Below are 15,812 nucleotides of genomic sequence, written 5' to 3'. Positions count from 1 at the left end.
CTCTATGAATAGGATTTGCGGGTTAAAATTTATCAAGATACAAGCTGGTAATCTAGACTGATGTCTCGGGAGGGAGTTGCTGTGTTACTATTGCCATTAGGCACTGGTTATTTTCAATCTATTTTTGGGAAATAAATTTACCACGCGTCTACGATGACCCTTCACGTGAATTGCAGTTGGGCATCACCCTTGAAATACCTTTAGTTTAGAGGTGCCGCGTGAAACAGGCGCTGCGGCCCACCGAGTCTGTGCTGACCAGCAATCACCCGTACACTAGCTCAGTCTTACACAGTAGGGGCAATTTACAGCAGCCCCTGAACCGACAAACCTGCATGTCTTTGGAATGTGGGAGGAAACTGGAACACCTAGAGAAAACCCACGTGGTCAAAGAGAGAGCGTGCAAACTCTGTACAGACAGCACCCGAGGTCAGGATTGAACCTGGGTCCCTGGCGCTGTGAGGCAGCAGCTCTACCAGCTGCACGACTATACCATCCCCAAATGCCACCTAGTACTGAATTTTCCCACCAGGGGAAATCATTTTTTGTGATCTCTATCAAATGGTGGAAGCTGTTTCAAATCAATTAAACATCTCAGATGAATTGTTTCGAAGGTCAGTTCTGGTATCGTGACAAAGTTACTTCCTATGCTAACGAAAACTATATTCCTGTACTTTGAGAGTGAAGTACTTTGGGACACCTTAGAGTGGTGGTGTAAATGATGCATTATAGGCAGTATACTGCCTCCAGATTTACACAACCATGGGAAATAAAATAAGATGCATCGCCGCACAATGGCAGCCTCGCTAACAGTCTGTCTCGTCATATTCTTTTGTTTTTAGTTTGTTGTTAAATGTATGTTTTAGTGCATCTTTAGTTTTGTATAATGTGGGGGGGTGGGGGAGACTTTTTTATCTCTTTCCTCGACGGAGATGCGACTTTTCCGTATCGTATCTCCGTCTGTGCTGCGGCCTAACATCGTGGAGCTGGCGGCTGCTTCCTGGGGTTCCACTTCGGGAGCTTCAACCGCGGGAGCCTGCGGACTTAACATCGTGGAGCTGGCGGTCCCTTGGTTAGCGACCGACTTCGGGAGCTCCAAGCCACAGGAGCTTCGAACGCCCTGGCGCGGGAGCTTCGATCGCGTGAGCTTCGACCGCCGGCTGCGGGAGCTTCAATCGCCCCGATCGCGGGAGGAAAGGAGGGAAGAAGATAATACATTATTGCTTCCATCACAGTGCACTGTGGTGGATGTTTATGGTCATTTTTATGTAGTTGTGTGTCTTGCTGCTTTTTTGGTATGACTGGAAAATCAAGTTCCTTGTATGTTCTTACATACTTGGCTAATAAATTATTTGTATCTTGTAAGATGCTGAAAATCTGAAGCAACAGAAAATACAGGAAAAATTCAGCAGGTCAGGCAGCACCTGTGGTTACAGAAACAGTCACAGATCATGGTGGAAGCATTTTCTGTTTTTGTACATGGATCAGACATCCATTCAAAAACTACTTGAAACATACTGAAGATAGACACAAAAAGCTGGAGTAACTCAACAGGACAGGCAGCATCTCTGGAGAGAAGGAACGGGTGACGTTTCGGTTCGAGACTCTTCTTCAGCATCTGTAGCTCCTTCCTGAAACATACTGAAGTTTAGGTTTTACTAAGGTTGAGTTTTAGTTTACCATTTTACATTCACGTTAACTTCTATGAACTTGCTTTTTACATAAGTGGGCCTGAGCTATCGGGAGAGGTTGGGCAGGCTAGGACTCTATTCCCTGGAGCACAGGAGGATGAGGGGTGATCTTATAGAGAAGTATATAAAATCATGAGAGGATTAAATCGGGTAGACACACAGGGTCTCTTGCCCAGAGGAGGGGAATCGAGGACCAGAGGACATAGGTTTAAGATGAAGGGTGAAAGTTTTAATAGGAACCTGAGGGGTACCTTTTTCACACTGAGGGTGGTGGAAGTATGGAGCGAGCTGCTGGAGGAGGTAGTTGGGGCAGTTATTATGGCAATGTTTAAGAAACATTTAGACAGGTACAGGTTTAGGGGGATTTGGGGTAAACGCAAGCATGTGGGACTAATGCAGATGAGACGTCAAGTCAAGTTTATTTGTCACATGCACATACACGATGTGCAGTGAAATGAAAGTGGCAATGCCTGCGGATTGTGCACAAAAAAGAATTACAGTTACAGCATATAAATAAAGTTAATACAGAGAAGACAAAATTTAATCCCTGGAGTTATAAAAGTTAACAGTCGTGATGGCCTGTGGGAAGAAACTCCGTCTCAGCCTCTCCGTTTTCACAGCGTGACAGCGGAGGCGTTTGCCTGACCGTAGCAGCTGGAACAGTCCGTTGCTGGGGTGGTAGGGGTCCCTCATAATCTTGCTTGCTCTTGATCTACACCTCCTGATGTATAGGTCCTGCAGGGGGACGAGTGTAGTTCCCATGGTGAGTTCTGCCGAACGCACTACTCTCCGCAGGGCCATCCTGTCCTGGGCAGAGCTGTTCCCAAACCAGACTGTAATGTTGCCGGACAGGATGCTCTCTACAGCCCCAGAGTAGAAGCAATGAAGGATCCTCGGAGACACTCTGAATTTCCTCAGCTGTCTAAGGTGGTAAAGGCGCTGCTTTGCCTTACCCACCAGTGCGGCAATGTGCGTTGTCCATGTCAGATCCTCTTTGATGTGGACTCCCAAGTATTTAAAACTGCTCACCCTATCCACAGTAGACCCATTTATCTCCAGTGGCGTGTACGTCCTTGGATGTTGTTGGTTGGTGTGGGAAAGTTGGGCCGAAAGGCCCATTTCCACGCTGTAAGACTATGAATAAATGCAATGGGGCTAAAACTAAAACTCCACATTAATTTAGCTGGCATCCTTATTTTGATTGTGTGGAAGATGGGACCATTTCAACCACCAGGCGGCCCCTGGTCACGCATTATACTGGGTGTCAATTTACCGACCCTAACATTAATAAAACTAAGAGCACATTTAAAAAACAAAGTATATTTTTTTTGTGCATTAACAAATGACCTTTTGTTTTCCAGTCATCTTAATTTTAAACTTGGGGGTTTTGTTTGTTTTTTTGAAAACTCCAAACGAAAATAAATAATTACTAATATCTAAGTTAGCGAGTAGTTTCAAAACTTTGATGGCAGTGGGGTTTCTTTTTTTTTAAACAAGAGAGGGGGAGAGTTAGCTGGGACAGTCAGTGATGTAGGGTGGGTATGCGAAGGAGTGCTTGGATAGGTTACACGTGCCTCTTCTAAGGGGGTCCAGCCCACCCCAGGCAGAGTGTTTGGATTCAGACTACTAGTAGGAGCAGGGCTAAACTAGACGCTGCTCCAGTATGCTGGCAAAATGTTTAGTGTTCCTAGTGACCACTCTTTTGTTTCTCTCCCCTCTGTCTTCGCCCTGTCCCAGCCGCTGCCTGTGCTTTCGGACCACGGTGCGATGCATGCATTTGATGCTGGAAAACGTCCCTGAGATTTCTGCACAGACGACTATTTTGTAAGTAGCTCCCCTGGTTTGTATTCGTATTAGTGACACACTTGGAATTGTGTGTGGATTATAACGTGGACCAGTTTGGTCTAACTCCGGTTAACTATTTTACTTTGGTGGGTCTAAGTAATACTCTTTTTTTTTTTTTTTTTAAAGTTTACAGTGATTTGTGGAACCGCTATTTCAGGGGGTGAAAATAAAATTTCAAAAGTTATTGATTGTAAAAGTCAGGACTCTTCTCTGATTCCTTCAGCAGTTTAATGGAATTGCTGGAAGGAATGTTGGCATTTTCTTTGACATTTTGTCGTGGTCTCGCCACTGACTGTCTCGCGTTGAGTTTTGCCAGATGTGAGTTATGTACCATGACATTTCCCTCTGCTTTAACTGACTGAGGTTTGCAGATGTGTGACATCGGTTTTCGTTCTCCTGAAGGGAATTTGAGGGACTAACAATAGGATTTCTTATGAATGGGTTTTTGCATTCTATATAGTCAGTTATCGTACCCAGTGACATCCATTTCGACAGATGTAATGAAAAATGTTTGCACCAACTATGCTATTGACTTCTCCAACTTCAAGTGACCCTTGCTTTCCCTCTCTCCATCCCTCCCTCTCCCCCCTTCCCCAACCAAGTCTGACTGTCCTCGTTTACATTTCATCTATGTTTGCTTTGTTGTTACCTTCTCTGGGCTTCAAGAGAGAGCTGGATAGAGCTCTTAAGGATAGCGGAGTCAGGGGGTATGGGGAGAAGGCAGGAACGTGGTACTGATTGAGAATGATCACCTTACACTTCCTTATCTCTGTACCTCCCTCTCCGTTGACTCAGTCTGAAGAAGGGTCTCGACCCGAAACGTCACCCATTCTTTCTATCCAGAGATGCTGCCTGTCCCGCTGAGTTACTCCAACATTTTGTGTCTGTCTTCGGTTTAAACCAGCGTCTGCAGTTCCTTCCTACAACTCTGATTGGACTGATCCAGGATGGGGAGGAATCTGCCTACAGACGGGAAGTGACACAACTGGCGTCCTGGTGCCATCGCAACAACCTGGAGCTCAATGCTCTTAAGACGGTGGAATTGATTGTAGACTTTAGGAGAGCTCCCCCTCCCCTCCCCCCACTCACCATCAACAACACCACAGTCACATGTGTGGAGTCATTTAAGTTCCTTGGAACCATCATCTCCAGGGACCTTAAATGGGGGGCCACCATCGACTCCACAGTCAAAAAGGCCCAACAGAGGATGTACTTCCTGCGGCAGCTGAGGAAACACAATCTGCCACAGGCAATGATGGTCCAGTTTTATACGGCCATCGTAGAGTCCGTCCTCACCTTCTCCATCATGGTCTGGTTTGGCTCAGCCACCAGGCACGACATCCAGAGGCTGCAGCACGTCATTCGATCAGCCGAGAAGGTTGTTGGTTGCAACCTTCCCCCCATCGACGAACTGTACACTGCAAGGGCCAGGAAGCGAGCGGGCAAGATCATCGCTGACCCCTCTCACCCTGGCCACAAACTCTTTGAAGCACTTCCCTCTGGAAGGCGACTCCGGACTGTCAAAGCTGCCACAGCCAGACATAAAAACAGCTTGTTTCCACGAGCAGTAGCTCTACTCAACAACCAAAAGTCTGTAGCCTCCTTTTCATAGCGAGGAGATTTGAGTATAGGAGCAGGGAGGTTCTGCTGCAGTTGTACAGGGCATTGGTGAGACCACACCTGGAGTATTGCGTACAGTTTTGGTCTCCTAATCTGAGGAAAGACATTCTTGCCATAGAGGGAGTACAGAGAAGGTTCACCAGATTGATTCCTGGGATGGCAGGACTTTCATATGAAGAAAGACTGGATAGACTCGGCTTGTACTCGCTGGAATTTAGAAGATTGAGGGGGGATCTTATAGAAACTTACAAAATTCTTAAGGGGTTGGACAGGCTAGATGCAGGAAGATTGTTCCCGATGTTGGGGAAGTCCAGAACAAGGGGTCACAGTTTAAGGATAAGGGGGAAGTCTTTTAGGACCGGGATGAGAACTTTTTTTTCACACAGAGAGTGGTGAATCTGTGGAATTCTCTGCCACAGAAGGTAGTTGAGGCCAGTTCATTGGCTATATTTAAGAGGGAGTTAGATGTGGCCCTTGTGGCTAAAGGGATCAGGGGGTATGGAGAGAAGGCAGGTACAGGATACTGAGTTGGATGATCAGCCATGATCATATTGAATGGCGGTGCAGGCTCGAAGGGCCGAATGGCCTACTCCTGCACCTATTTTCTATGTTTTGCTCTGGTATTTTATTTCATTCTTCACATGTGTAAATTATAATGCTTTATTTTTAATTGTCTGCTGTGTGCCGTGTTGTTACTTACGAGCAAAGCACCAAGGCACATTCCTTGCATGTGTACATATTTGGCTAATATAATGTACTCCATTCAATTCAACAATACCATGTTTCTTTGCTACTGGGATGTTTCTGAGGTTTATGCATGAGTGATTTCATGAGATTTGCTGGCAAGAGACCATCTGGATATTAACAAGATTGCCCCCATCCCAGTCCTTTATTGTTGGGCGATCCTAGTGTTCTGTCTCAGAACAGATTGTTAAGCTTTGAAAACTTTCTCCTGATATCCTTTTTTAATGTGCATTCCAAAAATCAGTTACTTTGAGGGGCAATAAATAAAAAATCATTTTATAAATTGGAGAACGCATAGAACATAGTACGGGTAATGGGGAGAAGGCGGGAGAATAGGATTGAGAGGGAAAGATAGATCAGCCATGGTTGAATGGCTTTGTAGACTTGATGGGCTGAATGGCCTAATTCTGTTCCTAGAACTTATGAACATAGTTTGAGTGACACCGTGGCTCAGCTGCTGCCTTGCAGCACCAGAGACCCGGGTTCGATCCTGACTACGGGTGCTGTCTGTACGGAGTTTGTATGTTCTCCCCGTGACCTGCGTGGGTTTTCTCCAGGTGCTTCGGTTTCCTTCCACACTCCAAAGGCGTGCGGGTCTGTAGGTTAATTGGCTTTGGTAAAATTGTAAATTGTCCCTAGTGTGTAGGATAGTGCTAGTGTACTGGTTAATCGCTGGTCGGTGCGGACGGACTCAGCGGGCCGAATGGCCTGTTTCCGCGCTGTATCTCTAAAGTCTAAACTATACAATAGTACCGTACAGTACAGCATGGGACAGGTCTTTTAGTCCACAGTGTCAGTACCAAACATGATGCCACCTCTGCCGGTAAATGATCCATAACCATTCCCGAGATATCCATGCGCCTATCTGAAAGACTCTTCAATGCCACTATCATATCTGCCTTGACCATTGCCCTTGGTAGCATGTTCCAGGCCCCCACCACACTCTGTACAAAAATAAAACTTGGCCCGCACATCTCTTTCAATATCCCCCCCCCCCCCCTCAACTTTACAGCTTTGCCCTCTAGTCTTTGTCAATTCCACCAAAAGATACTAGAGGAGCAAGATAAACCACTCGACCTTAAAAACCATTGTACGTCACGGCGCCATTTTAGTAGGCAGACACTTGCAGAAACATTTAAAAAGCAAAATAACAAAAATCTGTGAATTGATAGATGAGATATATTCTGCATTTTAATGGTATAATCACACATACTATTCCCCCAAAACACCGATTACACTGCGAGAGGCATAGCGAACGGCGGGTTTTGCCTACTAAAATGGTGGATGTTACGCTCATTTGCGTACAACACTTCAATGTATGCGATTTCAACGGAGTGGTTCATCTTGTTCCTCTAGTATCTTTGATTCCACCCTAGGGGAAACAAATTTGGGCTGTCTACCCCTATCTACGCCTGTCGTAATTTTGTACGCTTCTATCAGGTCCCCCCTCAACCTCTGTCTCAGCCTCCTTCTCTAATGATGGTTTAGTGGAACTGGACAACGAAATGGTCCCGTTGGCAGAACGGTCTCAAATTCAGGCTGAAAGCATAGAATTCATGATTAATACGGATCATTCCAAGTCAATGGATGTTTTTAAGCTGGGGCTTGGCAGGTTGTTGATCAGAGCGGGTGTCAGGGGTTAATTAGTACAGGTGTCAGGGGTTATGGGGAGAAGGCAGGAGAATGGGGTTGAGAGGGAGAGATAGATCAGCCGCGATTGAATGGTGGAGAGTGGACGTGATGGGCCGAATGGCCTAATTCTGCTCCTGCAACTAATTAACTTATGACATGGTGTTTGATGGTATAAACTAACGGTGGCACAGTAGTGCAGCGGGTAGAGCTGCTGCCTCACGGCGCCAGAAACCCGCATTCAATCCTGACCTTGAACGCTGTTTGTGTGGAGTTTGCATTTTTTCCCTGTGACCGTGTGGGTTTCCTCCAGGTGCTTCGGTTTCCTGCTACAGCACAATAACCCGGAGGTGTGCATGTTTGTAAGTTTAGTTTAGATATTTGGTTTAGGGATACATGGTGGAAACAGGCCCTTCAACCCACTGAGTCCGTGCCGGCCAGTGATTATCCGCACGTTAGCTCTATCCTACACGCACTGGGGACCATTTACAGAAGCCAATTAACCAACGAACTTGCACATCTTTGGAATGTGGGAGGAAACCGGCGCACCCGGAGAAACCCAACCCGGTCACGGGGAGAAGGTACAAGCTCTGTACTTACAACATCCGTAGTCAGGATCGAACCTGAGCCTCTGGCGCTGCATTTGCTGTAAGGCAGCAACTCTACCGCTGAGCCACCGTGCCGACACTTAATGAACCCTGTGGACAGAGAGGCCTGTTTCCATGATGTATTTTCTGTTTTTTAAATGATGAATGGGTTTGTTATTGAGAGGATGTAAATTACATACTAGGCAGCAAAGATATCGGTTTGAATCTACGTTTTGGTAAGCTGCACATTCTGTTAAGTTACGTAACTGTTCCTGTGTGGTTGCAGGAATCTAGGAGGTTTCCATGGGGAAAAAAATGTTGTCAAATTTTTCCTAGAAAATCTTTCAGTGTTGCATAAAGTGTTGATCCCAAGAGACCCTTGTGAATAATTTGGGAATATGCTCACCCCATGTGTATCTGAGGATTTGCAACTTGCACTCTATACTGTGACTAGAAAACTACGCTAAGTATTTTTTCTTTTCATCATCCCTGTTCGAGCCTCTTACGGATCCATCTACCGATACAGGGCACCTGGAGTGGTGCGTGCAATTTTGGTCTCCTAATTTGAGGAAGGACATTATTGCTATTGAGGGAGTGCAGCGTAGGTTCACCAGGTTAATTCCCGGGATGGCGGGACTGACATATGATGAAAGAATGGGTCGACTGGGCTTGTATTCACTGGAATTTAGAAGGATGAGAGGGGATCTAATAGAAACATATAAAATTCTTAAAGGATTGGACAGGCTCGATGCAGGAAAGATGTTCCCGATGTTGGGGGAGTTCAGAACCATGCGTCACAGTTTAAGAATAAGGGGTAGGCCATTTAGTTTAGTTTAGAGATACAGCGCGGAAACAGGCCCTTTGGCCCATCGAGTCCGCACCGACCAGCGTTCCCCGCACATTAACACTATCCTACACACACTTGGGACAATTTGCACTTATCCCAAGAGGGATTATATTGAATATTTTTGTAACTTTTTCGGTGCCCTTTACATGGTGACTCTTGTATACTTGTACTGTATGCAAACATAGAAGGAATGGGTGACGTTTTTGGGTTGAGACCCTTCTTCAGACTGAGTGATTGGTCTGAAGAAGTCTCGACCCGAAATGTCACCCATTCCTTCTCTCCAGAGATGCTGCCTGTCCCGCTGAGTTACTCCAGCATGTTGTGTCCATCTTAAGCAGTTTGTTGAAGTGTGGTAAGGTACACTTCCATGCTGCCAAGATAATTCCGGTTGTTATGATTCACATCATCCCAGTCCCCTTCCAGAATTCCCTGCAAACTTTCCCAGTTTGGACCCACTGCATAATAGTTCCAGAACCAGGGGCCACAGTCTAAGAATAAAGGGGAGGCCATTTAAAACTGAGGTGAGAAAAAACGTGAATGTGTGGAATTCTCTGCCACAGAAGGCAGCGGAGGCCAATCCACTGGATGGATTTAAAAGAGAGTTAGATAGAGCTCTCGGGGCTAGCGGAATCAAGGGATATGGGGAGAAGGCAGGCACGGGTTACTGATTGTGGAATTTTAGGCCCACCTTGCTCACCGTCGTCCCTTTGGTGCCAATGGAAGAAGTTTCATTGAAATCGGGGTATTTATTCACAAAATGCTGGAGTAACTCAGCAGGTTAGGCAGCATCTCAGGAGAAAAGGAATGGGTGACGTTTCGGGTCGAGACTCTTCTTCAGACTGAAATCAGGGTTATATTTTTAAAGTTATTCACATTTTAAAGTTTAAATCTATCTCCTCGGGAGGGGGGGGGGGGGGTGGGGGGAGAGGGGAGGGGAGGGGGGAGGGGAGAGGGTGCTGCACCAATGCAGGAGAGGTTTGGGCCCAACGGGTCCACTTGGTCTAGTAAATGCCAACAGGATGATTGGAATGTCATCCGGAACCCATTTATTTTGAATGATTTAGTGTTGGTGTTTTTTCTTTAAAAAAAAACAAAGATGGAAAATCTAAGTGTGAGTGTCAGAAGCAGGAAAGTATTCGGTATATATCAGAGAGGCAAGAAAATGCTGATTCTGGAATCTTGAGCAAATTTCTCACCTTGTTGTGAAAATGAGATTCTTCAACAAAACTTCTACAGAGCTTGTGTAGGAAGGAACTGCAGGTGCCGGTTATAAATACACCGAAGATAGAGCTAAGATGCTGGAGTAACTCAGCGGGTCAGGCAGCATCTCTGAAGAGCAGGAATGGGTGACGTTTCGGGCCGAGACCATAAAGAGCTTAATCAGCTTGAAACACACTTCAGTATTTATAGGCATTTTGTAGGCATAAAAAATAAATTGAAATGAACATTTTTAATTATGCCGTGGTTTTGATCAGTCCATTATCTAAAGTATGTACAATGTTCGAGAAGAACACTGTGCAAAATCGTTTTGTTGAGTTGAGGAAATAATGATTATATTTAAAGAGAAAGTTTCAAAAAACTGTATTGGAAGGAACTGCAGACGCTGGGTTGTACCGAAGATAGACACAAAGTGCTGGAGTAACTCAGTGGGTCAAGCATCATCTCTGGAGAAAATGGATGGGTGGCGTTTCGGCTCTGAACGTTTCGGGTGGCTGAAGAAGGGTCCTGACCCAAAACATCACCCGTCCTTTTTCTCCACAGATGCTGCCTGACTCGCTGAGTTACTCCAGCACTCTGTGAAACGTCACCTATCCATGTTCTCCACAGATGCTGCCTGACCCGCTGAGTTACTCCAGCACTCTGTGAAACGTTACCTATCCATGTTCTCCACAGATGCTGCCTGACCTGCTGAGTTACTCCAGCACTCTGTGAAACGTCACCTAGCCATGTTCTCCACAGATGCTGCCTGACCCGCTGAGTTACTCCAGCACTCTGTGAAACGTCACCTATCCATGTTCTCCAGAGATGCTGCCTGACCCGCTGAGTTACTCCAGCACTCTGTGAAACGTCACCTAGCCATGTTCTCCACAGATGCTGCCTGACCCGCTGAGTTACTCCAGCACTCTGTGAAACGTCACCTAGCCATGTTCTCCACAGATGCTGCCTGACCCGCTGAGTTACTCCAGCACTTTGTCTTTTCTTTTCTCAGTTTATACAAATTGCCTCGGAGGACATAAGCATAAATAATCCTTTATATAAACCGCGAGGAGAGTCTGTTCGAAGACTTCCCTGTGCATTTGGATCCTTGTTTTCTTTCTCAATAGTAGATGTGTATTAATCAATTGTTTGGAAATATCAGAAAAGTCATACATGTGAATGCAGACCAGAACATACTTCCAGTCTGAAGAAGTGTCCTGACCTGAAACGTCATCTTCCACAGATGCTGCCTGACCCGCTGAGTAAAAGTCATCTGGTAAAAGCCCAGCCCCTAGTCTGGTTTTGCAGGTCTTTCACAAAGAGACGTCCAGTTACCACGACACTTTGTCCAACCATCTGCCTTTCATTTGCCACTTGGGCAGCTTGCAACGCAACAGTATGAACATTAAATTCTCATGAACGTTGAAAGATTTTTTTTTCTCCAACTGCAAAAGTGTTTGGATGGTTCCGAGGTGTAATGCTGCACTGGTTGCAAGTGGCACAGTGGTGGTAGAGCCAGCCTCTGTAGTCAGGACCAGGGCACCCACAAGGTCCAGGGCAATTCTGACGTTGCTCAAGGCCGTGGTGATAAGGCATCCTTTGGGTTCCATGGGTTGTTTTGTAAGTTGTCTAACGCAATTATGTCAGCCTGTTGCTGGCTGATTTTCTTGATTAAGATTAGCGTTCGGGTCACTCAAGTGGCTGGGACTACTTGGCTATGCGTGCATGCGGACAGAACAGATGTGTACACAGGGGTAACCACTCAATGTGTAATTGGTCACCCCAGCACACAGGAAATCTCATTGCAAGCAGTGAACATATGAAAGTGGACTGGTTAATTGGCTTTGGAGTCGTAGTAACTTGTAGTGCGTGTAGGGTAGTGCGCGTGTGCTGGTTGACCGCTGGTCGGCCTGGACTCGGTGGGCCCTTGCTTGGGAGGCCATTAACAGAGTTCTTCGTGTGTGTCGTGCCTTGGTTTATTAAATATATCACATTTTGCCGTTGGACCTTTCACCTCATTCAGCTTTTCATTTTGATTGCTGACATTTAGAATCATAATTGATTGTTAAAATTATGAACAGGTGTGAGATTTCTTGGCTTCGTTCCAGAGTGGGTTAGGACCATACACGCTGGTCTGCAGGTTGGTCTTGACTTTCACCTGTTTTATTCATCTGAAGCATTGGTGGTTTCTTCTAGTTTTGTGCCGGCCGGCGCAAGTTCATTAATTAGCTGACAGATTTAGACTTTAGAGACGCAGCGTGGAAACAGGCCCTTCGGCCCACCGAGTCCGTGCCGACCAGCCATCACCCCGCACACTAACACTGTCCTACAATTTACAATTGTACCAAAGCCAATTAACCTACAAACCTGTCCATCTTTGGAGTGTGGGAGGAAACCGGAGCACCTGGAGAAAACCCACGTGGTCTCGGGGAGAACGTGCAAACTCCGCACAGACAGCACCCGTGGTCAGGATCAAACCCGGGCCTGTGGCCCAGGGCCATTGTGCCGCCCTTTTAAACAGATGTTTACCTCACCGCTGTGATTTCTGAAGCAAATCTGCTTCAAAACCCTGGAAACATTGAAGAAGGAAGTCAGAAAAGTTTAACTAGTGGAAATTATTTTATTTCTTCAATATGTCGGGTTAAACATCCTAAACATTTAGTGCATTCAATTTGACCCTTTGTTGTTCAACTGTTCACCTTTTAAAAAAAAAAAACGGTGAAGTGCTGGAGGAACTCGGTGGATGGGCTGCATCTTTGGAGGGAGTAAACGGGCGATATTTCAGGAAGGGTCCTGACCCGCTGAATTCTTCCAGCACTTTGTACTTTGCACAAGATTCCAGTATCTGCAGTTCCTTGCGTCTCCTATTCACCTTCGGAAGTGTTGGGCCAACTGTTGAGAACATTGGATGTTGACTTCATCCAGAATGGGTGGCTCGGTGGCGGAGCGAAAGATCTACTGCCTGAAGAGCGCCAGGGTTCGATCCTGACCACAGCTGCTGTCCATACGGAGTTTGCACGTTCTCCCCGTGTCCTGCGTGGGTTTTCTCCGAGATCTTCTGTTTCCTTCCACACTTCAAAGACGTACAGGTTTGTAGGTTAATTGGCTTGGTATGAATGAATAAAAATGTAAACTTGTCCCTAGTGTGTGCAGGGTAGTGTTAGTGTGCAGAGATCGCTGGTCTGTGCGGACTCGGTGGGCCAAAGGACCTGTTTCTGCCGCGCTGTATCTCTAAACTTTTTTTTAAAACTAAGAAATGGATGGAGGGGGTGGGCGGATGGAAGGATCACCCCCTGTAATGATGTGGTGAAGACCATTCACATTAGAAAAGGCCCGTATTTCTGACTTCTGATCAAACATCAGGCTGTGGGGTAATGGGTTTGATAAATTAGTCCTTCGCTTAGCCAGCCTTAACCTACCTGATCTCCCAGTGGCTCAGCACTTCAACTCCGCCTCCCATTCCCAATCTGACCTTTCTGTCCAGGGCCTCCTCCATTGTCAGAGTGAGGCCCAGCGCAAATTGGAGGAACAGCACCTCGTATTCCGCTTGGGCAGCTTACACCCCAGCGGTATGAACATCGAGGTCTCTAACTTCAGATAGCCCCTGCTTTCCCTCTCTCTCCATTCCCCCTTCCCAGTTCTCCCACTATTCTTACCGTCTCCGACTTCATTCTATCTTTGTCCTGCCCGCCCCCTCCCCTGACATCAGTCTGAAGAAGGGTCTCGACCCGAAACGTCACACATTCCTTCTCTCCTGAGATGCTTCCTGACCCGCTGAGTTACTCCAGCATTTTGTGACTACCTTTGATAAACTAGTAGTTGTCATTCTATTGCCCAAGGAGATGAAGAGGGGGAACGTTCGTGCAATGTTGAAAGAGTCCGGCATCGTGAGAAACGCTCTTTGCCACTGACGTATTTAACCATAGCCCAGTCTATAGTGAGTGTTAAAGACGCCTTGTTATTTGAAGGATCATTGATCATTTGAACTGTATGTGCCTGTCTCTTTACGCTAGCATGCAAAATATTTGAAAGCCGGGTTACAAAAAAGACTTTTGGACCCAAGCATTTTGAAGAGGAGGTGAGAAATCTGGGCTAGGAATGAGAAAATTATACATTTTTGTGAATATTTAGACTTTCTTTGTACAGCAATATTGTCACATGCCTTTGTAAGAAGACAGATTTAAACTCATAGAAACATAGAAAATAGGTGCAGGAGTAGGCCATTCGGCCCTTCGAGCCAGTTTCGCCATTCAATATGATCATGGCTGATCATCCACAATCGGAACCCCGTTCCTGCTTTCTCCCCATATCCCTTGATTCCGTTAACCCTAAGAGCTAAATCTAACTCTCTTAAATAGACAATAGACAATAGGTGCAGGAGTAGGCCATTCAGCCCTTCGAGCCAGCACCGCCATTCAATGTGATCATGGCTGATCACTCTCAATCAGTACCCCGTTCCTGCCTTCTCCCCATACCCCCTCACTCCGCTATCCTTAAGAGCTCTATCCAGCTCTCTCTTGAAAGCATCCAACGAACTGGCCTCCACTGCCTTCTGAGGCAGAGAATTCCACACCTTCACCACCCTCTGACTGAAAAATTTCTTCCTCATCTCCGTTCTAAATGGCCTACCCCTTATTCTTAAACTGTGGCCCCTTGTTCTGGACTCCCCCAACATTGGGAACATGTTATCTGCCTCTAATGTGTCCAATCCCCTAATTATCTTATATGTTTCAATAAGATCCCCCCTCATCCTTCTAAATTCCAGTGTATACAAGCCCAATCGCTCCAGCCTTTCAACATACGACAGTCCCGCCATTCCGGGAATTAACCTAGTGAACCTACGCTGCACGCCCTCCATAGCAAGAATATCCTTCCTCAAATTTGAAGACCAAAACTGCACACAGTACTCCAGGTGCGGTCTCACCAGGGCCCGGTACAACTGTAGAAGGACCTCTTTGCTCCTATACTCAACTCCTCTTGTTACGAAGGCCAACATTCCATTGGCTTTCTTCACTGCCTGCTGTACCTGCATGCTTCCTTTCATTGACTGATGCACTAGGACACCCAGATCTCGTTGAACTCCCCCTCCTCCTAACTTGACACCATTCAGATAATAATCTGCCTTTCTATTCTTACTTCCAAAGTGAATAACCTCACACTTATCTACATTAAACTGCATCTGCCATGTATCCGCCCACTCACACAACCTGTCCAAGTCACCCTGCAGCCTTATTGCATCTTCCTCACAATTCACACTACCCCCCAACTTAGTATCATCTGCAAATTTGCTAATGGTACTTTTAATCCCTTCGTCTAAGTCATTAATGTATATCGTAAATAGCTGGGGTCCCAGCACCGAACCTTGAGGTACCCCGCTGGTCACTGCCTGCCATTCCGAAAGGGACCCATTTATCCCCACTCTTTGCTTTCTGTCTGTCAACCAATTTTCTATCCATGTCAGTACCCTACCCCCAATACCATGTGCCCTAATTTTGCCCACTAATCTCCAATGTGGGACCTTGTCGAAGGCTTTCTGAAAGTCGAGGTACACCACATCCACTGACTCTCCCTTGTCAATTTTACTAGTTACTTCCTCAAAAAATTCCAGTAGATTTGTCAAGCATGATTTCCCCTTCGTAAATACAACTTGGGTGT

The 15,812-nt window shown here is 46.1% G+C and overlaps 1 protein-coding gene across 1 annotated transcript in view; it reads left to right on the top strand.

Annotated features, from left to right (window-relative positions):
- Positions 1–3,339: 3,339 nt before the first annotated feature.
- LOC144604715 (peroxidasin homolog) overlaps positions 3,340–15,812 on the top strand; it is a 122,235-nt gene continuing 109,762 nt past the window's right edge. Inside the window, exon 1 of the mRNA XM_078419364.1 lies at positions 3,340–3,512. Within this exon, the coding sequence (XP_078275490.1) occupies positions 3,352–3,512 (161 nt within the window). The 5' untranslated portion in view covers positions 3,340–3,351. The remainder of the gene's footprint in view (positions 3,513–15,812) is intronic.

The sequence above is a fragment of the Rhinoraja longicauda genome, chromosome 22 (assembly GCF_053455715.1).
Source record: "Rhinoraja longicauda isolate Sanriku21f chromosome 22, sRhiLon1.1, whole genome shotgun sequence".
Lineage (NCBI taxonomy): Eukaryota > Metazoa > Chordata > Chondrichthyes > Rajiformes > Arhynchobatidae > Rhinoraja > Rhinoraja longicauda.
The sequence above is the reverse complement of the archived record's forward strand: the minus strand, read 5'-3'. Positions and strand labels throughout refer to the sequence as shown.